Source organism: Epinephelus moara, chromosome 21 (assembly GCF_006386435.1).
Source record: "Epinephelus moara isolate mb chromosome 21, YSFRI_EMoa_1.0, whole genome shotgun sequence".
NCBI classification, from domain to species: Eukaryota; Metazoa; Chordata; class Actinopteri; order Perciformes; family Serranidae; genus Epinephelus; species Epinephelus moara.
Genome location: NC_065526.1, coordinates 33,588,564 through 33,611,561, shown reverse-complemented (window position 1 = coordinate 33,611,561; position 22,998 = coordinate 33,588,564). Strand labels below are relative to the sequence as shown.

At 40.1% G+C, this 22,998-nt stretch overlaps 1 protein-coding gene across 3 annotated transcripts in view; it reads left to right on the top strand.

Annotated features, from left to right (window-relative positions):
* The window catches only part of astn1 (astrotactin 1), a 605,257-nt gene that overhangs the window by 555,678 nt on the left and 26,581 nt on the right, over positions 1 to 22,998 (top strand). For all 3 annotated transcript variants that reach the window (XM_050074592.1, XM_050074591.1, XM_050074590.1), the window contains exon 21: positions 20,019 to 20,154. In XM_050074592.1, the coding sequence (XP_049930549.1) occupies positions 20,019 to 20,154 (136 nt within the window). The remainder of the gene's footprint in view (positions 1 to 20,018; positions 20,155 to 22,998) is intronic.

Sequence of the window (22,998 nt, the reverse complement as noted above, 5' to 3'; positions counted from 1 at the left end):
TTAACATAAGGAATTTGTGTAATTTTCTTGCTGTGTGTCATTGCTACAAGTATCGAGGGACACTGCACCAAAACTGTAAAGTAAAGCCTCTCTTATGCATTCATCTTGCTCTTTTGCTTCCCTGGTGTCATCTTTAAAGAGTGATATAAACTCTTTCTTTGCTAAACAATAGAGTAATGAACAAAAAGGTTAGTTTGATCACGAGGAAAAGTTGTGGCTGAGGTACAATACAGTATACGATGCTGTATAAGGCCATGTTACCTCAAAATACCCGGAATTTAAGATTTAAGAGTTTTATCAATGAACCTTAACTGTATCCTTTTAATTGCCTGTGTTTCCATAAAAGATGTATTTGAAACCTCTTCTGTAGGAGCTCCCTGAGGTGAAAGAAACAACACCTCATCTTTGAGGAATGCCTTCCCGCTAGCGTCTCACTTTGTCTGCTGGGCATCCGGATGAAGGAATGACCTAATACATACAAAGACGCATGTGCACATACACTCCTTTTTGTATCTGTTTCTCTTGCTGGCAATTGACAATGTTAGCTTACACTGATTCACACTTTCCTCTGTGTTGGGCCTGAAAGGCCAAACTACAAGGACAGACAGATGACGGGATGCATCTTCTAATCAAGACAGGGCAGTACTAAAAGACTTCATTAGATGCAAAAGAAATATCAATGCAGACTGTGGTGACAACTGTTACCAAGCTAATAGTGTTAGGCCGTCTTGTTTTTTATCACATATACATCAGCTATGTTATTTCCTACAGCAGCTTTGAACTGCCAATCACAAAGGGGGTACTTTGGCTGAAACCTTTATTGAAAAGCTGATGGGCCTCTTTGGGCATAATCATGAAGAAGATAAATGTAGTATTATGTCAGAGGCTAAACCGCACTGGTAAATCAGTCTTTCTGGCATGTGGTCATGGAATTATTGAAAAACATTTCAGTAAAAGCATTCCGGTACTGTCTGATTCACCTCCAGCCCCGCTTATATCATTCTCCATGTGGATTTGTTACTCTTCTTGTAAATACCACACACAACCTTCTCTGTTGCCCTCTGCAAACACTTACAGTGCATGTAAATGAACAGCAGAGCGCACTGTGCTTGTATGCTCTGAAAAGTAAGGCCTTGCATTACATTTAGCTTGAGTGTTAGTTGCCATGGTGTGAGTGGATTCAAGCAAGCTACAGTGGATTCAAGCAAGCCAATCCTTACTGTTGGAGGGTAAGTGTCCAACATCACCCAATCAAGGTTTGACAGCTTAGCCTCACAACCAACCTTGAACCTTGCTCTTAATCCAGACTGGAAAGTGCCTGCGTGTTAGAACTGAGGTACTTTAACAGTAGCTAGTGCTGCAGCACATACCAGGTGCTATTAGTGGGTGAGGATGGTGAACCTCACTGAGGACATAAGTGAAGCATATGAATGCTGGATTTATGAAGAACAGAGTGAAATATACATAGATAGATATAACATAGATGAAAATAAATAGGAAATGGATCATGTGGTCATCTCTTTGAGATGAATTAAGTAAACAAACTACGATGATGCCCCCAGTGATGTGAGTGATGGAGCCAATCAGAGTCTGGAGCTTGTTGCAGGACATCATCATGAACAATACCAATGACATCAGTGAACTCAGTCAGTCTATGGTGGATATCATTTGTAAAAAAATAAATAAATAAAAAGAGAGGCAACTGTACCCAAAACTTCAGTTCACTCATTCCATAACCAAAATCCATGTACTTCATTTAAAACAGTACTACTATTAAAAACACACTGCAGCCAGTCTGGAAACATGGACAATTATGAAGCAACAGCCTACAATGTTAGAAGAGGCAATATAGGACAATGCACAGGTTGAAGAAGCTGATGGGATCACATTTCAGTGGAGTTGTACCTTGTATGAGTTCATCATGTTACCATTGATCGATTGATTAATGTCTGTTGAGCTTAGATAAGATTTTCCAAACAATATATGGGCAAAAAGGGATAAAATATTTAAAAAATGAACAATGATTTGTGTTTTAAGCTACAGCAGTAGCATGTAGATCAAGGGGTGGCAAAAGGCGTTTTTGGACTAGAGGAACCTTTTTGATAGCTTTACGAACATAGTTCTAAAAAAACACCTTTTTATTGTGTATGCACCACAAGAGCTAGGAATGGTCATAGAGGGATTTCTTTAGCTCCTATTTCAGAGCGGGTACTCTACCAGCACAAGAGGAACCTTGACTGATGTAAGTGTGTGGTCATTGAGCCAATGCAGCACAACTGAGCCAGCAACCACTATTTTTAAGAAAAACCCATTAGCCATGTCAACAACAGAAACCACAAAACAGAACAGCTTCTGAACAAAAAAAAAAGGAAGAAAATATGGACAGAAAGTGACACCCAGGCTTTTCCTAAGCATATACATATATGACAGCGGAAATACAAAGCAGTGTTGATTTATTAAAGCAAAATAGGCAAATGCGAGTTTACGTCACTTCAGCATTCTATTGGTGGTACAAATGCAAACTGCAGAAAAGTTGGAGAGCTCCCAAGCAGGAAATTCCTCTCAGGGAGTCCCCAAAACTGTTCGGTCTGAAACATGTAACATTGGTCAATCACGATTCCAGCACTTTGGTGCAGAGTAAGACATTTTGAGGAAAAAAAGATAAGTGAGAGTTACTTGTAAACAGTGTGTTTACTTTGGAACGAGATGCACTGTGTCTGATCACTGGTCAAAACAAGAAATAGATAACCCATTGATATTCTCAGACACTAGTCTAAGATGGTAAATGAATGGATGCACTTGTACAGCACCCTTTAGTCTTTCGACCTCTAAAAGCACTTTTACACTACATGTCAAATTCATCCATTCATACGCTGGTGGCCAAGGCTACCACATAAGGTGCCACATGCTACTTGGTTTAAACATTCACATGCACTTACGTACCGATGGTAAAGCCATCGGTAGAAATTTGGGGTTCGGCATCTTGCCCACTTTGACAGGGGGACAGGAAGAGCCAGGGATCGAATCACCACTCTTCATATTAGTGGACAATCCACTCTACTTCCTGAGCCCACTGGGAGCCTCAGCCTAGAGTTTAGAATTTTCATGATCCAACTTTAATTGCCAGTGAAGAAAAAAATAATGGATTGTCAAAAGTAAAGAAGGATGTATAACCACTAGAGACCTAAACTAACCATTGCACCAACTCCGACCACCATCCACAAAACTAGCTGTCCTTTTATCAGCACAGCTTCTTTGGTGCTGAAAGGACAGCGGCTGACTTAACTGTCTTCACCATGATCTTCACTGTCTAATATAAGGAATACCACCAAAACTACTGGATTAATGGACAAAAATCCTTTTTACAGGCATTGTTTCTGAAGCCTCAGTGAAACCGAAAAGTTCAGTGTCAAACTGTGGGCCTTGATGGATCGTTGTAAAGTCAGTTCACAAGTTCATAGAAGGTGGGAAATCTGCGTGATTTGAATGACTCATTTTGGGGATTGTGCTTCACTCGAGTCAGTGTGAACTGACACATTTGTAGAAATAGAAGTTGGTTGTGTGAGAGGAACGGCTGACGGACAGCCTAAACACTCCAGAAGCACTAAAAAAATGTTGTGAATTGCTCACAAGAAAAGGGAGCTCAATCGAGACAGCTTGTGAGCGGAAAGACAGCTAAAGAAAGAGGGAGAGGGAGAAGAAAGTAAGAGTGATGAAAGAAAGCAGAAATGTCGAGAGAAGCCAAAACCGTGACCTTCCCCATATAAACCAGATATACTGTTATGTCGACATGCAGGTTTAGTTTTACTGTTTTGTAAATGTTCAGTTGTTCACAAAGTATGACAGACATGTGCGTGTTATGGACTGTTGTATCTGCCTTTGTCCGAGGTGTTTCATTCCTTTATTGACCTAATTGGCTAAATGTACAGTTGGCGCTCAAGGCGCTCTCACAGCAACTGCTATCAATTTGGTCAGACGCACTACTATCAAATTATAAAACAATTTATCGCCTCTCTGAAGATGTAATGTACTATGAACTACGCTGCTGTGACGTAAATGGCAGCTCGGCAGCATTCATATCAATCACAAATTGTGAGAAAGAAGTCAGAGATTGGAGGGCTGTTATTTCTTTTTCACGCAAGGCTGGTTTGGGAGTGACACTCAAGCCATCCTTCCCCTTTTTGTCTTCATCTTCCTTATCTTCTTCCTTGGTCCTCCACAAGTACCTTTTCATATCAGATGGGATGTATTTCTTCAAAAGGTAAAAACAGTCATCTCTGTGTGGCCAGTCCTCATGGTCTGGTAGTGGTTGTGACCAGCGTTGACGTGCCAAGAAACAACAGTGAGGGGTTTGTCGATGATCTGTTGTTGTTGTGTTGCTGGTCTCTTTTATTCAGTGGAAAGGTAGACAACCAAGTCCAGATGTTATTTGTTAAGGCTTTTGCCAAATGTGTGTGTGTGTGTGNTGCGGCACCATAAACTTCCCATTAGCTCTCTCCCACTCCCTGCCTCGCTCTTGTTTTGCCCCTTCCTCTCAGTTCATCAGGTTCATGATGCGTGCCTCTCTAAGCCTGACTTCTGCTTTAGTGGATGACTGATTATACTGCAAAACATGGTGCTATCATAGCAAGAGAGAAAAAGAAAATAATTAGGCTTCAGTTTGCATTCATGTTTTGGGTAAGCATAACATTATAACATTGTAAAATAAAACTCAGTTGCCATTTTTTAAATCGTATTTGTTGCACTATTGTTTTAGACAGCATTGCATCTTGGAAAATGATTTGCTTGTGTGCTTTGAGTGAGATAGAAACATTGATATAAATCCTATGTCTGTGCATTCAGTACAGAGCTGGAGTGGTTAGCCTAGCTAAGCCTAAAGATTGGAGGCTGTTGAATCAGCAAGCTGGGCTTTTTCCCATGTTCAAAAATACCTACCAACACCACTTAAACTCACTTTGGTTATCACATTGTTTCATTGTTTAACCTCTGCAGAAAAAGGAATGTAACTGTGTGTAACACTCTGAAGATTTGTCATCACAATGAGGTTGCCAGGTTTGGTACCATGATCATACCAGTACAGACAACAAAACCAAAACGTACTCTCTACTGGGCAGATGGATAAATTGGGGAAGGTTGACCAAACAAGGCTACAACACATTCATTTATCAATTTTAGGTATTTTGAACTTAACTTTTAAGCTAGCTGTTATCTATGGCACTGCCATCAGTCTTTATGCCAAGCTAGACTGCATAAGAATAATGGGCGTAGCCACTGTGACATCACCCATTGGTTTGTTGACTCCCACTTTGAACATGGATGTATAAAAAGACCTGGGTACAGTATTGGAGGTGTGGCCTTGTTCACTCCTGTAAAAGTGGCTTAGTGACATATGAAGCCAAAAAAGCTCTATTCCACAGTATATAATTACCTGGAATTTCTGCATCATGGGACCTATACAGCAGAATAGTCTAACTTCTAGTTTAGCCCTTTGCTAATGTCAGTAATGTCAATGGGAATTAAAATGATTTAATCATGCGGCGCTTCTAGACTTCAGAAATGTAATCAGATGGAACTGATCAAATCCCAATAATTAAACTAGTCATTTCATGAGGGTTGTGATGCTCAAAAAAATTATCCACTGATTCACGTACTTGCACACTTTCACAATGTAAGTCTATGGGAAAAAGTCTTTTTGGGCCCCGTGGCATTACATGACAGAACCGGACATTGGAATTCCACATTTGGCCACTATGTAAAAGTGATTTCGAAGCCTGGCGTTGTTTCTTGGTACGTGGTTTTGAAGCCTCGGGTTCAATATTTTTGCCATCGTCATCTTGGACTTTGGAGCCAGAAGTGACGATATTTGGACGGGGGTGTTGTGCTGTGCAGAAACGAGAGGTGGATCTATGACTCAAAACAGCCACGCCTTTAGTTATGCATAACCTTAAGCTGTACAAAATTTAAATGACTGACGTAATATTTTCCCCCAATACAGTTGTCATGAATGGGGAAATTAGCTATAGAAATCGTTTTTTGTACAGACTGTAAACATGTTTATTTCTGCAAGAAAGCAAATTGGAGTATTTCCTAAAATGTTTCAGAGGAACAGCATGTTTCCATTTTTAGCACGGATGTGTGTTTTTATATAAACGCTGGTTTCATGTCAAAATGATGGTTTTGTTAACTTATTTTGGAAGTGCCTTTTCAAGAGCTATGAGAATGCCTGGCATGATAAAACAACACTTGTGACTTAAAATACTGTATATATGGAAGTGAATCCATTGACTATGTTATTTAAGTGTGGCCTCTTTTATTTCGATATAGGACTAGCTGATGGCTGATAGACATTAAGATTCCAAAGTAAAAACATTATCATCTTTAAAGCACCTGTCCTTTCCATTAAGAAGCAGAGAAAAACAGCAGTGGATTGGCTGGAAGGGTCTATACACACACACACACACACACACACACACACACACACACACACACATAAATGCACACTAAGGGTCACACACACACACACACACACACACATAAATGCACACTAAGGGTCTGCACAACTGAACTGACGACAGCAGGCAGGACTTCAAAAGGTGAGACATCCCATAACTCACATCAGTCTCCTGGCAATCCTTGATTTTTCCAACAAATCATACTTTAAGAATGCTGAGGGTAAACAACTCCAGCTGAATGACAAGTTCCTCAGAGTTGTGGCTCTCCTGCTGTAAAACTGGGTCTCCACGGTGTGTGTCATCGTATTGCTTTGCGTAGAACATGATTTTCCATTGCAGATGGGACTCTGTGTTACTTAACCCGATAATAATCCATTAGCTTTAAACAGATGATTAATTTGGTGGAACCTTAGGTCATATGTGGTATTTTGTGCTGAGCGTTGTAATTCTGTTTCCATTGTCGCCTAATCTCATTTGCACAAATGAAAACCAGAGTGTAAATGTTGAAAATTCATACACACCTCAAATTATCCCAAAAAAGTATTAACGCTTGGCTGAGGTGGAAAAGTTGCTGTATCAGTTAAGCAAGATTTGACAAATTGTGATGGCAACAGAATGAAGCAGGTGAGCAAGTCACTCCTATTCACTCTTTTACTTATACATGATGGGTGCTCTATAGTTTTCTCAATAGTGAGCAGTAAATTGACATTTTAGACATTTAGACATTAGACATGTCACTAGAGGATTTGATGACCCCGTAACTCTGGATAGATGCTAATTCTAAAACTTGTATAATGTTTCTTAAACACCTGAAGGCTCCACACATGATATAATGCTAAAAGACTGAGGCTAAAGCTGCATATTGCAAGTTTGGCTAAAGTGTAAACTTTCTTGAGTAAATGGTGTCAATACCCATATTCTTGATGATGGGAAATCCTCATTTGGATAGCTGTGTTTGATCTCTTATACTCTTGTGATCAAAAATTATCGAAAGAGTTTGAGCTACCACCTATGAGCTAAGCACACAGGTGCAGCTAATCAGACTGATGTCAGCAGGCAACCACATCACCATAGCCAGCGAAGCACTTACATTTTGGAGTGTGTAAATCACCACAGACCTGTGGATTAAGCTAATTCCAAGAAGTTAAAGGAGTTATATGTAAGAAATCTAAAGCAAATAGTCATAAAATCATCATCTAGTATTAGACAACTAATTTGTCAGTGAACCTTGTGAGTTGTAATTGAGCCAATTTTTTTAACGTTTGCACCTTTCCTTATGCTGTCATTGTTGACTTTATATGAGTCGAGGAAAACTCTGCTAGCTGCTAGGCTAATTTATGTAATGTAAAATGCCATAGGTTTGCCATGTTGGATTTGTGGGAAAAATTTGTCCAGCAAAAGTGTTTTGTCCGTGAATCTTTGTCATAGGCCTATGTTTTTCTCCTGTGAGTCAGTTGGTCCAATTAGGTCCTCTATATTTGACACTTTTACAGATGTACGTCCAAAACATACCCCCAAACCCTGTATCACCTTTGTTTAGAGTAGCTCCAAAGGCATCCCTCTCAAACAGCCATTCCCATTTGCATCCCTCCTAGCCTGCCATCTAATCTGATGGAGGGTCAGGACTCCATCATCACACGCCCATTGGGGTCAATGATGTAATAGTGTACCTAAAACTAGCATAGCCAAAACATAGCCAGGTTCTATTTTTTCCCCCATTTTGTTCTGTGTTGTTGTTGCAGTTGTTATTACTATTGATGTTCCTAATAGGATTTCTGATTTTAACTACTTAATTTAATTGTTTGTATCTCTTAATATCTCTGCATACTCACGTGCCATGGCCTGTCTGTTCAGTTTACAGGCATAGTTTAAATAAGTTAGAAATAATCAGAAAATACACAGTTTATTCCATTCCTTACACTTTTCACTTGTGGTTTGGTCTAGGAAATGCTAAAAAACAAAACAAAACACCGCCCTCCGACCTATAAAAGTATAAGCAACGTGTCATTCTTATTAGAGCCCCAAGCACGCTGTTTTACATGTGCAGAAATCCTAAACTAGACAGGCCTGCTGTGTCTAATCAGGGTCACTAAGCTATGATTTAGCAGTGTTGTTTGAGAGCTGGGTTTAGCATGTGGTCAATTACTATTGCTGCTATTATTAGTATTATTGAATATATATCATCTACAGCCATTTGGAGCCAAACTAATTTACCCACTGCTGTTCCACATAAAAACCCTAAAATCTGAAATTCGAGTCTGACTGTGGCATGCATGAAAGTGCAATTTCATGGATGTTTGTCTTACTTTCCAATAGGTTTGTGGGCTCGAAAGCCTGTGCAAAAACAAGCAGATCTGTGCCTATAGCTGTAAATTTTACAGAATCAACCATTTATTTCACATAATTTATATCAAAATTTTAGTTCAACATTCACAGTATCTCCCAAAGTGGTTGCCTGAAATCTTTGATTCCCACCCAGGAACTATCTAAGCAGATTTACTGATTTTGTTAAAAGGACAGATTTACAGCCCATACCAACTGAACCTTTTAACAGGCTATGAACCACATCATCTCAGGATGAGCCGGCTGCCCTGTGCTGTAAAAATAAAATGCAGGATCATGTTCCTCTGATAGTGGGAAGCACAGCCTCTTAGACCAACTGAGAGAAAATGCATTTCAATATGTTATGAAAAACTACTCAAAATGTGCTCATTTTTTCTTGCCAGCAGTCACTTCCAAGATGGGATAAATCATCAGACCTCAATTTCCTTTTCTGATTCAGAGTGTCTTCAGCTGCTGTTTTGCCACAATCTTTAATTTGTTCACTATATAAAAGAAATATTTCCTTTTTGTGACATATTCGATCTCACTTAACACACTTAACATCAAGACTTGAAAGATTTTAATAGATAATAATTGCTTTGGAACCCCTAAAAAATTTCTTTTCCTTTTTGTGCTGAGAGTCAGTAAATCAAGGATATCCGTTTCCTGGAAAAGTTCTTGGGAAGGTTTTTGTATCAATTCAGAAGATGTGCAATCATAATGAGCAGTTTGCAACCTGGGCAGAGATTCACAATGATAAAATGGCTCAGGAGTTAAGCCTATAAATGAAATAATCTGCAAAAGTTCTGAATTTCTCACATTCTGTTTTCTCAAGAATTTTCAAGTTCATAGTACCTGTCACAAGCTGGCCAAGTCAGCAGCCGTCAAGGTTGAAGTACTGCTCTGATTTGCTTCCAGAATCAATTTCGTTTTTTTAAGCTGTCTGTCAGCAATCAGTGCACGAGAGAAACATTTTGTTTCTATGTATTTTTTTTTTCACTGGTGTTGAGTCATGTCCATAAATGCCATGGCAGCACACAGTGTTCACAGAGTTACACGTCTCGTTTGAGTGAGATATTTGTTATAGTCGAGTTAGGTGCACTTTCTGTTCTTCTGGCCAGCAGGCCACCCACATAAAGCATTCCTTTCGCCGTGACAGTGCACAGCGGGGTTTCTCAAACTGTTTTCACTGGGCTGGGTACCACAGTTCTGCTGCTTCAGGTGGTTAACAGGCAGGAAAGATGGAATTGACAGGAAAGATTGGACAGATAAAGAGTGGATGGCAGCTCTTGAACCCGCAGAGTAATAATGTACTGCGCCTTAGTCCACCGCAGTGTGAAGTGATCCAACTGCTCTAAGGTACTTTCATATTTTCAAACACCCATATCTGCACCAACGCTGTGTTTTAATGAGCTTATGACTTTGAGCAAGGGCTTGTTAAAGGGTTCACAGACACTCGGTTTTAAGCCAGTCTCCTCCTCCAACTGCTGCTCAACTTAACAACATGTGAGAAAAACGGTTTGGGAGTGAGAGCAGACAGGGATGTGAGTATGTGATAATGGATCATCCATCTGTACTTGGCTAACAACTTTTTAATCACAGTCCGTTTGACACTGCCAAAGGCAAAGTACATGCCTTGACATCAGTGATTGAGGTGAGGCCAAACATGAAATATGGTTCACGAGAGCAATATAACGAATTTTCTGGACAGGAGGAGGAATTCCTGTGTATCACAACTTGGGGTCTTGTGTTTGTAGCTTTGGCTATTATTTTTGGTTAACTTTGTACTCAGCAAATCTCTGAGATCTGAGAACACACTAACATTGCAGCAGTGAAGTCCAAAAGAGCAAGAAATTGCAAAGTATTGTAAGTCAAAGTTGAGCCAGGAGGCCAGTCTGTAAACTGTGATGGATGTTTGCAACAAATTGGGTTGGGATGAAATTTGATTGCTCATCTCTGTTCTGTCTTTCTAATAAATTTGGCTAGTCTGGGTTTATTTACAACCTGTCTAGTACTCTGATTGCTTGGGTTTCTCTCAGAGCAGAGGTCGGTGTGGATGGCAGGGTGTGCAAGGTGTCAGACTGTGACCCTAGAGAGCAGTGTTTGCATCTCATCTCCTACCACCAGCCGATTATGGTTTCTTTTCAACATGATCATGCTAATACAAAGTTTTCGCAATTTAATTTGTTTAAACTGACATACTGCATATCTTGCAAACTTACTGTATTTTTTGAACAAGACGCCCTGTTTATGTTTCCTTCCTCCCTGCAGCAGAGGGATGTGTTCTGCTAGTTGTCTTGTGTTTTCTAAATCAAGGCCCAGGCCTCTAACTCAAGGACACACCAAACTGACTTCAGAGAACTAGCAGCAACGAAGGCCTCCTGCTGTGTTGCCCGACGTCAGGGGGCCACCTGTGTCTAAGTCACCTGTGTCTTAGCCAAAGAGAAACCCATCACAAAGATTACAGCCGTCAGCCAACCAGTGCGTACGTTCTGTGCCTACGTCAGAGGAAATAACTCTCAACACCAGCAGGAAACTGTAGTCTGTATTTGTCATTCAAAAAGGGAAAAGGGAAGACTGTCTTGATGCTAGTTAGCCAGTTAGCACATTAACAACACAGAACAGAACAGAGCATATTTACCATGCGCCAGTGAACAATTTCACAAACCGTCAAGAGCTCTATGACTAAAGAAAAATAATCTTACCCTATGTAACAAGTTTGTTTTGGTCTCACACCCACTCAACTTTAGTTATTTGTTTACTTTCCTCACTTCCATTACTCTTCTCGTGCAATGAGCTGAATTGTCAATTAGAGTGATTTCAATCACTGATGGGTTCCGCTGTTGCTGATTCAACAACAAAAGGCAAAGGTGAGGAACACACTGCACCGACAGGGGAAACAGATGCTTACCAATGGCCCAACATTGATCGACGGCCAACCATCAGGTTGGTGTGTCAGGGCCTTCAGACTGTTGAAGCCTCATATTAGCTTTAACTAAACTTCAGAATCCCCCTTGAGAATTACCATGATTAACAGCTGTCCCATTTAACGTGACATAAGTAATTAGCTAGCAGGATTTATGTGAAGACACACCGCACAGAAAATAAACTACTCTGTTCTGTGGCAGTATGGGGGCCCAAGGCCAAAATGATGTAAACTATGGGTTTAACCAGGGCCACTGCTGGCCATTTGGGTGCCTTACATGTAACACACACACACATACACAGCGCTCAGTCCTGGTCTGCGTCTGTGTTGCTGTTGGCAAGTGTCAGTTATATGTGGGGGATGCCCATGTAATAGCCTATATTAATGGCAAACGAACCAAACATCCTCTTGACATTTGCAAAGGCATTGCAGGGGCGTCGTTTCAGCAAAAGCTAAGGTATGGCAATATGACATGACGTCACAGAGCTACTGATGATGGAGTTTCAAAAATATGAACTTATATAAAACTTCACTTTGGTCTTTGACCTGTCAGAAGTACATACTATGCTATTGAAAACTGTTTCAAAGGACATGAAGCTGTTTCTCACATTCATAATACCTCATGTCTGCATGTAATGCACGACTTGGTGAGAGCAGTGAAAACATCGGACCTATTTCGGCGCATATTTCAGCACCACGGACAGCGAGCGGACGTTTAATTATCATTAGTCATGTGTTTAACTTCACAGAAAATAAAGAAAATAAATTAATTACAAGCTCATTTCTAGAAGATAACCAAGGGGTCCGGTGTATGAAACACAGTAAAACAAAGGCCAATTTGGTACAATACTGTATAGGCGAATTTATTGGAGTGTCTCCAGAGACCGAAAATACAAGCTTAACATGCCGACATGAAGAAAAAACCCACATACAATCAGACAGGCTTCAAGACATCATTTAGACAGGCTGTCTACAGCAGCAGAGCAAAATGCTTTTACAACACACAGATACCGTATTTTTCTAAATAGCAGCCCAGGCATTTATTTCACAAAATCGATTTTGACCCCAGGCATTTAAAAGAACCAGGGGCTATTTGCTCAAGGCTTTTTTTTTTTTTTTTTTTTGCACCGACCTGCACCAGGCCGTTATTTGGTTACAGTTCCTGTCCAGTATGTTTTTAGTGCAAAAATACTGTATAATGTAGGGGTGAGTTCGTGTACAAAAATCTCTAATGTCTAAACATTTAGAGTGGGTCATTTTTTTCGTGTACACGCGTACACGGGTTTCACCGCTGGGTGGTGCTATTGCATTATACCAGTAAAGCCCCAGTTATCTGAATACCAACCAAACGGGCCATTTAACCAACAGTTACAGGCCGCCACACCGAAATATCGTCATCCCGACGGTCCGCCATCCCGAATTCTGGTCCCTGAGTCCTGACAGTAAGCTATGGCGAGCCTGTAGAAGCTGTATTCCCCATGCATGTCAGCGATTTTCACCGGGGACGCATGTGAGTAATTCAGGCTGACATTACCTGTTTTTCAGCGAACTCTTCTGGTAATTTTATTAAAAGGCATGGCATATAGGTCCACAGTAAGTTATTGTTATTATTATTATTATTATTATCATTATTATTATTATTGGGTCTACAATGAGTACTGGGCCATCAAATCACAGCATCCGCGGTGAGAGGACACGGAATTGTGTGCGCTTTTACGCACGCGGGTGTAGGTGATCACGGATATTTGATGTGGGAAAGATGTAGCCAGATGTATTACCTGTTTTAGATACGTGGCTGTCTGTCCGTCCGTCCGTCCGTAGCAGAGTCATGTGCATCACTTCACCACCGACCCCTGCGTAAAAGCGCAAACAGTCCCTCAAGGAGGGACAGCCATGAGGCAAAGAATGAGGAAATAATCGCCCGGGCGTTTAATCGGACCGGTGTTTAATACGCAAAATGGGGTCAAACCCCCAGCGGCTATTTGCCACCGGGTGACTATTTGGAAATATACGGTAACTCACATAACTCAAAACTCGCGGAGGAGCGAAGTGGAGAACAAATTGTTTCAGTAACACTCGTATTCACTGATGAGCATGTTATTGACCTATTTAAGTGCAATACAATGAAAACAACCAGCCAGTGCGCCTCGAGTAAGATGACTATAGAACCTCTCTCTATCTTTTTTTCTCCCGATTCCAAGGTATGGCAGCTGCCATACCTCGCCATACCTAAATGACACCTATGAGGCATTGGCTATATTGGTGATTGGCAAAACCCTATCAGCAAGTGGGACTGTAAAAACCAGGGTGTTCCCTCCAGTTGATACTGTACTATACTATATATGTACTATAAAGTTTAGGTCAAAAGGGGGCGAGAGAGAGGGAGCGAGAGAGCTACATGGCATGAACAGAAAGTCCGACACAACCCGACACATAAATCCTTTTATATTTTGAGTAATCATGTACATCATGTTGCCTAAAATGGTCTAATGGTGCCTATTGCAGTTGTGCTTCATCTTGAATTTAGATAGTTCACCATTATGATTATGATAATCATTAGCTGTTTTAGTGCCCCCTCTGGCACTTGATACCCTACGCTTAGCATGTCATGTACGTGTATGTGGCAGCAGTGCTGTGCTTAACACTAAACATGCCCTGAAGCTTCAAGGGTCATAAGAGGTCAACCCGTTTTAATTCCCGGGGCTTCCAATACAGCAGCCTAGTCAATGGCTCTTGGCTTCTGTTACCAACGCACAAGACACCTTACAACATCAGAATGAGACAACCTGGACTTTCAACAGAACTCAAATGTAATCTCGTCTTTGGCCATAACATATTAGAAAGAGCACGAAAGTCCAAACTTTAACAGTTTTGTTGCTTTAATTGAAAGTAGTTTTGCTTGTGAAACCTACATTTCCTGTGAAGACCGAAGTTTATTTTGAAAGAAAATGTAACATGTAAGGAGCTGAAACTGACATGGGAACCGGCACATCCAAAATACAACACTAGAGTGGTACCTAGAGTGTCATATTTTGAAGCAGCCATATTTGTAGAGTTGGGAGTGAGGACATGTTGGACAAGCAAGAAGTAGCCCACTTATTTGAGTCTGTATGGAGATGACATGCGAATAATGTATTATCATAGACTTTAAAACCCTAAACGTATCCTTCAATTGGCAGACCACAAAGTGTTCATCATTTTTGTGATGTTCTGCCTTTTGGAAGCCACTGATAAGCAATGTCATGCTAACAGTAGGGGCACCAGATCAGAACAACACTCATACTGTATTTTTCATTTTGAAAGGTTTTAACAAACCAAACAACCATCCTTGTCATCTAAAGTGGATGATTTGTTGAGTTCAGTACATATATAGACACAATACAGTACAGGCAGCTCAATTACTAACAGCCCTGTTCAAAAAGCACTACATTGTTCAGCTGAAGTGGTCATGAGGTGAAGTAACAAAAAAAAAAAAAAAGGCTGCCAATCTATTAATGTATCCAGCCCCTCGAATCAGCGCTCTCACAGTGAGATGTGACAGAAGAGCAAAGACAGGAAATTGTTTAACCCCTTTCTGTCCTGTGTTTTTCTTGCTCTCTACTACAGCTGAAAGGGAAAATAATAATAAAAAGCTCCATGCTGCTTTCTCCTATTTTTCCAGCCACTAAAGAAATTGAATTTGTTCCACGAATGGTTAAGAAAATGAGTAAATCCATTCCGAGTTACACCTAGACTGTTTTTATTAGAGGTTTAAGTGTGTGTTATTTAGCCTCATAAAGGCCTGCAGTATGAGACAGTTGTGGTAAACACAGCCAGTGCGAAATACAGTAGCTACTATTCTTGCAAAGCCAAATTGAATAGCTTATGTTGCTCAGACAGACTGTAACTGTATATGAAGATTGATGTGAGTTGCAATTTCCCATTTGGAGTTCAACTTGCTCAGATAATAAGAGAATTACTCGACATATTTCCAAACTGTGTTCTCCGGCGAGGTTTCAAACACTGTTTCCTTTTTATACGCCTCCTTACACGCTAGACAGACATTCCAACCGGCTTTGCAATTAATATGCTAAGTGGTGCAAAGCCTCACAATGTCACTTTTCATTTACATCTCCAGCACTGTTTATATCTTTCACTCGTGTGTCAGTCTCTGTGCTGGGTAAACAGGTCTCTCTGACAGCTGCTACACACCTTTTTTTCATCCTCGGGTTCTCTCTCCATGACTCCGTGGCACTTGGCCTGCTGTTTACCAGCTGGTGACACCGGCCAGGGTCGACAGGGAAGACATAGGTGACCACCTCAGAGCATCCATCACTCACACGTACACGTATTTACACACACACGCAGGCACACAGAGAGGGAAAGCTCTTGTGGAGGAAAGGCACAGGTGACCACCTCGGGGCGTCCATCACTTCACGCACATGTTGTATAAATACACACAGACAGGCGCTGCTTGTGTAGCGGAGGGTCACAGATGACCACCTCAGAGCACCCATCACTTCACACACCTTTGCACACACACACACGTAGACTTGGCTTTTCCAAGCAGAAGGTTTTTCCCCTTACAGTGAAACACACACCTCGGTGGCCAAATGCCCTTTTGACGTATGCAGTGCCAGCTGGGAAAACATAGCTCGGTGCATGTGTCACCAGCAGCCTGGGCAGCAGGAAAGAAGTCCTGAGGAGGAGGTGATGGAGGAGGAGGAGGAGGAGGTGGAGGTGGAGGTGGGGGTCAGAGGGTTGCTTTTCTCTCATGTGAGATTCTCAGGTGAATACAGGTGCTATTGCTAATTTAGTGGTGTGATGGTAGATTGGTATACTGTACCCTCCACCTCTTCAACCTAAGTGCTTCATTACATGAACAAGTCTTGCATTCAGAATTTTACTTAAGTAACAGTTCAGATGAAATAAAAGTTACATTATAATAAAGTTTAATCAATATTCATTATATATTTTTCTGCCTCCTTGCTGGGGACGGACATGGCTGGAGGCATCATGTCTTCGGGTGTCTACCCATCCCATTCGTGTAAATGCAAAATCTCAAGAACACCTTGATTTCTTCAAATTTGGCGCAAACGTCCACCTGGACTCAACCATTCTGATTAGATTTTGTCCGTCAAAGGTCAAGGTCACTGTGACCTTCTGTTTGTCATATTCTCGTGAACGTGATACCCCAACAACACATTGAAGGCAATTCCTCAAATTTGGCACAAATGTCCATTTGGATTTAAGAATGAACTGATAACAATTTGGTGGTCAAAGGTCAAGGTCAGTGTGACCTCACAAACATGTTTTTGGCCATAACCCAAGAATTCATATGCTAATTATGATTAAAAAAATTCCCAGAAATGCCTAATAGCAAAAAATGATAGCATGATTTCAGTTTACATCCAAAAGGCCAAAGGTCAACTTGACTGTGACATTGATTGTTCTGCAAAAACACTTATCTGGCCGTTACTCAACATCATAACTCAGAACAGAACAGAAGTGGAGACATTTTGTCAGATATTGAATTCGTGACTCTAATCTTGAAACTCTGCTGATTGTATAGATCTTCTGTGCTGCCGGGCTGAAGATAATATTTAGAATATGTAGCTTCTTTGCAATAACATTAATATTTATAGCATTGTCAACTTCCATGTCTACATATGAGTCTGGATAGACATGGATGTAAAATGTAACTACAACTTGACTGACTCACAGAAACATATAACCACAAGACGGTAATTCTAATTTTGTTATTGGATTAGAATTTCTGATGCATGTGAACAATGTTCAGTGTTGTAGGTGGCCAGCTGGACCTTTAACCACTTTATATATTATTAGGTTTAATCTGTAATGACTGTAGACTGTAACAATAATGGATGTAGATACCGTGACCTCACTCATTGGATTGTGGACTCCCATTTTGAAGCCTCCAGTTTGGTATTTGGTTGTTGCCATCTTGTTGTTTTTTGAGCCAGTGGTGACCATATTGGGCCATGAGGCAGGCGCTGTGGACGAGTGAGGGGTGGGTCTGACTGAGAAGTTGAGGACACTTTGGCAGACAGCCTGTAACTGAGAGTGGCCTGCCCTTAATCATGCATAATTTTACGACTTGATAAAATGTAAATGGGTGAGTTGAATAAAAATGAATCCTCTGCACAATAGAGACCAAAACTGGATTTGGCTGTACCAGGCTGTAAACATGTTTATTTTTGCTGTAAAGTCGGGCAATTTAACATGGGGGTCTATGGAGACTGACTGGCTTCTGGAGCCAGCCTCAAGTGAGCATTCAACACCAACAATTGGTCTCCTTTAAATATATGTACTGGAGTAAAAGAGTACAGAATGTCCCCATGAAATGTAACGGAGCACAAGTATAAAGCAGCCTGAATTTGAAATGTTCTAAAGTACAGAACCTCAAAACTGTACAGTATTTAAGTAAATGTGCATCTTTACTGTGTTTTCCACTACTGGTGTGTTCACAGGCCAAAACAGAGAGAAAAGACAAACTTGCTTGTTAAAAAAGGTTGGATGGAGCCTTTGCACCTGTTGAGGTAACTGTGGTCTGACGTTGATCAACACTTGTGAAACCCTGTGGTGCCTCGGCTGTAACACTGTAAACAAACATTACGCCATAGTCATCATCTCCGTCTGGAGGTGCCCTTCCTCTAGTTAGCTTGCAGCTATCATTCTATCATAGTTTCATAATGTGTATGGTATGTTCATTTATATTTTCAGCCAAACTTATGCACAATTAGCTAGATCCTAGCTTGCAGGTATGGAACAATAACAAGGGAAGGGACTGAGTTGAGGGAACTAAACCTATTGCTGGGAAGAAAGCTCTGCCTTTAAAGCTAAAATCAGAGAACAAAAATCCCTGTTGTGCAGTTAATGCCATAGGCTATTTGAAATATTGTAACATGACTGGCTGCAGGGACTTGTGTATCTGTGTATTTTGGGAAGGTTTACTGTAAAATCCTGTGCCCAGAGGAGGGTATGCTACATATGCTACATCTTTGCCTTGACTCTACCGGTTAAAGCTTTTTCAGATAGTGTAAAAATAGTATTTAATTTGATTTTATTTATTTTACAAGATTTTTGTCATACGTAGATAAAGCTGATAATAAAAAAATACCCAATAATTCTTTGCCCACAATTCCTTTTTTAATCATGTTGCACATGTAATCTAAAAATAGTGTATTGTAAATTATTTGTTTTACGCAAGAACTTCACTTCACCTTGATTTTATTAGGGGTTTTTTAAGGTTTTGACACCTACTTAATGCATGTGTTGTTTTTATAACCTTGTAGATGACGTCAAAGACTTTTTTTTTTGAGCCGTCAGACAGTTGCAGATTATAGAAAAGGTGTGGGAAGTAGACCCGGAGGTGAGAGAAAACTTTTTAGCTAAAACTCTGCTGGGGAAAAGTGGGTGGACAGTGAATAAGTAACACTTTTCTCCCTCAGCATCGGCTGTCAGGGTGCCCTTGAACACCCATCTGCAAAAGTAAAGTTAACTGAATGGACTGTGTGACACTGAGCATGCTGTTCTTTTTGCCTTTTTCAGAGTAAATGAAACTTAATGGCTGAGTCCAAAGGTGCTTTTTCTTTCCTCTAAGCAGGTGTGAGCAATAGCCTGGTTACTGCTGTCAAATGTATCTGACCATGACTGTATCTCATCATTCAGACAGTAAAATCTCACTGTCACACATGTTTGATATCTTTTGAAGGGAGACATTCTCACCTCCAGCTGACAGACTTTCTGCTTTTACAAAACAAATTAAAAATCAGCACTAGAACTCTGCAAAACAGCACCTGACATTTTCACTTACACAGACCAGCCCTACATGTACATATTGTACTTCAAGTCTGTGTGTTGTGGTAGAGCGGAGCATCTGTTTTACATTTTGTTAAGGTGTCTGTTTACAGTGCAGCAGTGTCTCATGTCAAGTTGCGTTAATCTAGACAAAACAAGCATATCCCTGAACTGTATATACTTTATTTAGCCCTTATCTTATCTTAATGTACCTTAAAACATTTTAATTCACTAAATCATACACAATATTTACATTTGCTCAACCTTCTGATCTTGTAAAGTGCAGTCCTGTTGCTAAGTCCAAATAACACTTAACTTTGACTTAAATTTTGATTTCAAAGCAAAGTTACTGTTTGTTGAAAACTAAAATAGCAGGCAATAAATCTAAAGTTGTTTTGAGGACATAAATCTTACATTTCAAGTAGTCTCTCCTCAAACTGTGCATGAATCGCTTTCAACTGAAGGCACTGGGTGAATTATGACTTCTCAACACAAATGTGTCTGTCTCTCTGCCGCAGAAACCCTTTTGAGCTTTGTGGATGATATCCTGTCTGGGGCCAGGTCTCCATGTGTGATGCTAGGGGATATCCCCAACCTCCTGTCCTCCTCCATCAGCATGATCATTCGTTGCCTGGAGCCTGACACCACATACATGTAAGTCACTTTCTTTTTTTCCTCTCATGAACATGTAAACTAAACAACATGATGTAAAGTAAACATACCCAGTTACCAGATCTCAGTCCAAATTAGTTCTAGAAGAAGCTTCTGCACTGACAGATGTGTTTAGATTTAGGGTGAAGCAAATCTTTGACTTACTACTTGACTGTTTTGAATGTGTAAGTATGTATTGTGTTTGCAACAAAAAAAGTTGCCAAATTAAGTATAATCAAAACTTTTTACTATGCATAGAAACAATACTTGCATTTCAGTGTGTTGCTGCTAAACACTATTGTCCACAATGCACTGCACATAGGAAATGGAGTAGGATATCTTCTCACAGCTGGAGAAGATTAGAGTAATTGTGAATGTGGCGAGACAGCTCCAGAAAGGCCATTGAGAACAAACAAGAAATCATCTTTGGGAAAATATTTGCTTTTCTCTTTGTGAAGTTTAATTGTCAGTGTCATTCAAAGTCACCGTTTAATTGGCATTTTATGTTGCTGACAATGCATCATTTCCTGTCAGAATAAAATGCTGCTTTATTGTATACTAACTGCAAAAACATCATATCATAAAGTAGTAAGTACTAGCAGAAGTAGTAGTATGTACAATAAGTATGTAGTATGTAATTGGGACACAGTTAAAGTTTATTGCCACAAACAGAATGTACCAACAGCAACTAGTTGTAGCTAACAACATACAAACGTTTCTGTGCATTTGTGAAGTGATTAGCCATGCTAAAGTTAGCAAAAAGAAAGCAGGGGGAAATACCGTAGCTAGCCTAGCTCCCAGGTTGGTGTGTTTAACACGTGTAAAAAGTCTATCAGCATTCACTTTGTACTTGATGCAGATTTTTGCCTTGTTCTATTTGCGCAAATTTGACAGCTTGAATTTTTTAGTTGACTTTATGTTTAAAAGTATGGCCAGTTTAGAGTTGCCAGAATGTGATTTGTTTTCGTATGTTTGGGGTTTTTTTGTTTTTTTTAGCTATCTTTTATAAAAACCCTTAACACTTCATTCACTTAGCTATCTGTCTTGAACAAATAAAGGCAAAATTTACATTGATCTTCTTATTTAAGTCAGGGTACGACAGCAAAATGTGCTCCTTCAAGCATCACAAACACCAGAGTAGGGAAGAATCAAGTGGGATACACTGTAAGAAATTTCTCAAGGGAATTTCTTCACTTCCCAAATGATCATTTCTATATTAATTTCTCACCCCGTGTTGCATTGAATTTGTAATAAAAAAAAAAAAAAAAGAAAAGAATTCTTGCCTGCCACAATGTTCAACGAACAATCCAAAAACGGAGAAAAATCCTTGATGAATTGAGGTCGTAGTGGTCCACACAGCTTGTGCAGTATAATCCAAGTCTTATTTATCCAGTCATATGTTCAGTATTTTTGCTAAAACCTTACCATTTTAAGACACTTTCACATAAACAGTCTTGAGCACAGATGAGTAGTGCGCCTGTGTAAAACATGAGGAAGTGTTTTAAATATTACAGTTTTAGTGAAAATGCATGTGTTTGGGTAGTACTGAGCATACGTCTGGATAATTGAGACTTGTGACTATACTGTACGAGTTGTGTGAGACTTTGTGAATGGATGTTTTGATAAAGTTTTGCTGTTGTTAAACTTGGACCCCTATGACTTCTATTCATCAAGACTTTGCTCCCTTTTTGGATTCTTTGTTCACCAGAGGTGTGCAAGAAAACAAAGTTTTCTTCTCAAAATCAACTTAAAATGGGGTGAGTAACTGCTAAACAAATTATGATGTGGGGGGTGAAGTATTCCTTTAAACAGTATCTTTGTTTTACTTCCATGGGGGTATCAACATTTCATATCAGAGTGCCTGTGAAATACCTTCACATACCATAATGCATATTTTAAACAAATTTTTTTCTACCCAAACATTTGAGGCTGCTTTCATCCAACAATCTACAGAACTTTATTTATTCTAACTTTCTAGAAATTCTTCCTCAGTGATTATGCAGTATGTGCTTATCATAAGCCAAACAAGGCCAGTGGGTCAAATAAGGGCTAGTCAGAGGTTCATGACCACAATATGTTTTCCACATGTATTTATAGTCCTTAGGGAAAGAGTGAGTTTATTTCCAAGTGAAGTCCTCACATACTGTACTAACCACTCACTAAATGTGTTGGGTGTGACACATTGACTGTGCAAGGTAACTCAGGGTTATTTCAGAGCTAGGCATTACACTAAGGGTTACAGCTATGATACATTATTGGTCTTGCATTACCAGAAGGAGTTTGGATGTGGATAATCTGTGTAAGTTTAACATAAGGTTGAAGCTGAAAAAAATAATTGGTATCTGAAATAATTCTGTAGTCCACACAAGGATGTTATAATATTAGAAAATTATTTTATTTTTTTTTAAAAATGGATTTTACTCCATGTAACTTTCAAATAGTTCTGTATTCAGTCTGTGTATGTGCAATGTAATGCAGTAACAAGATGTAGCGCATACACACAGATACACACACCAGATGCTCAGATGCTCTCATACACATGCTGACACTTATAACACAGACAGCCTGCCAAGAGGGAAGCTACACACACTTTGTAGAGAGGAAAAGAGGTAGATTAAGGTGGAGTGAAAGAAATGGAGAAGTAAGAGGCAAAGTTTGGGGTAGAGAAAGAAGGGGGAATGAGTGAGAATAAAGATGGAGCGTGAAAGCAGTTTGGATGTATATGGGCTGAGAGAGCAGCTACACATGCCCTTTTAATCCCCAGCATCAGTGGGGCTCCTGCTCTCTCCATCCTGTCTGGCAGCTCATTCATCTCTTGGAGCTGAGGCCTCGTCGCAACCTTCAGGG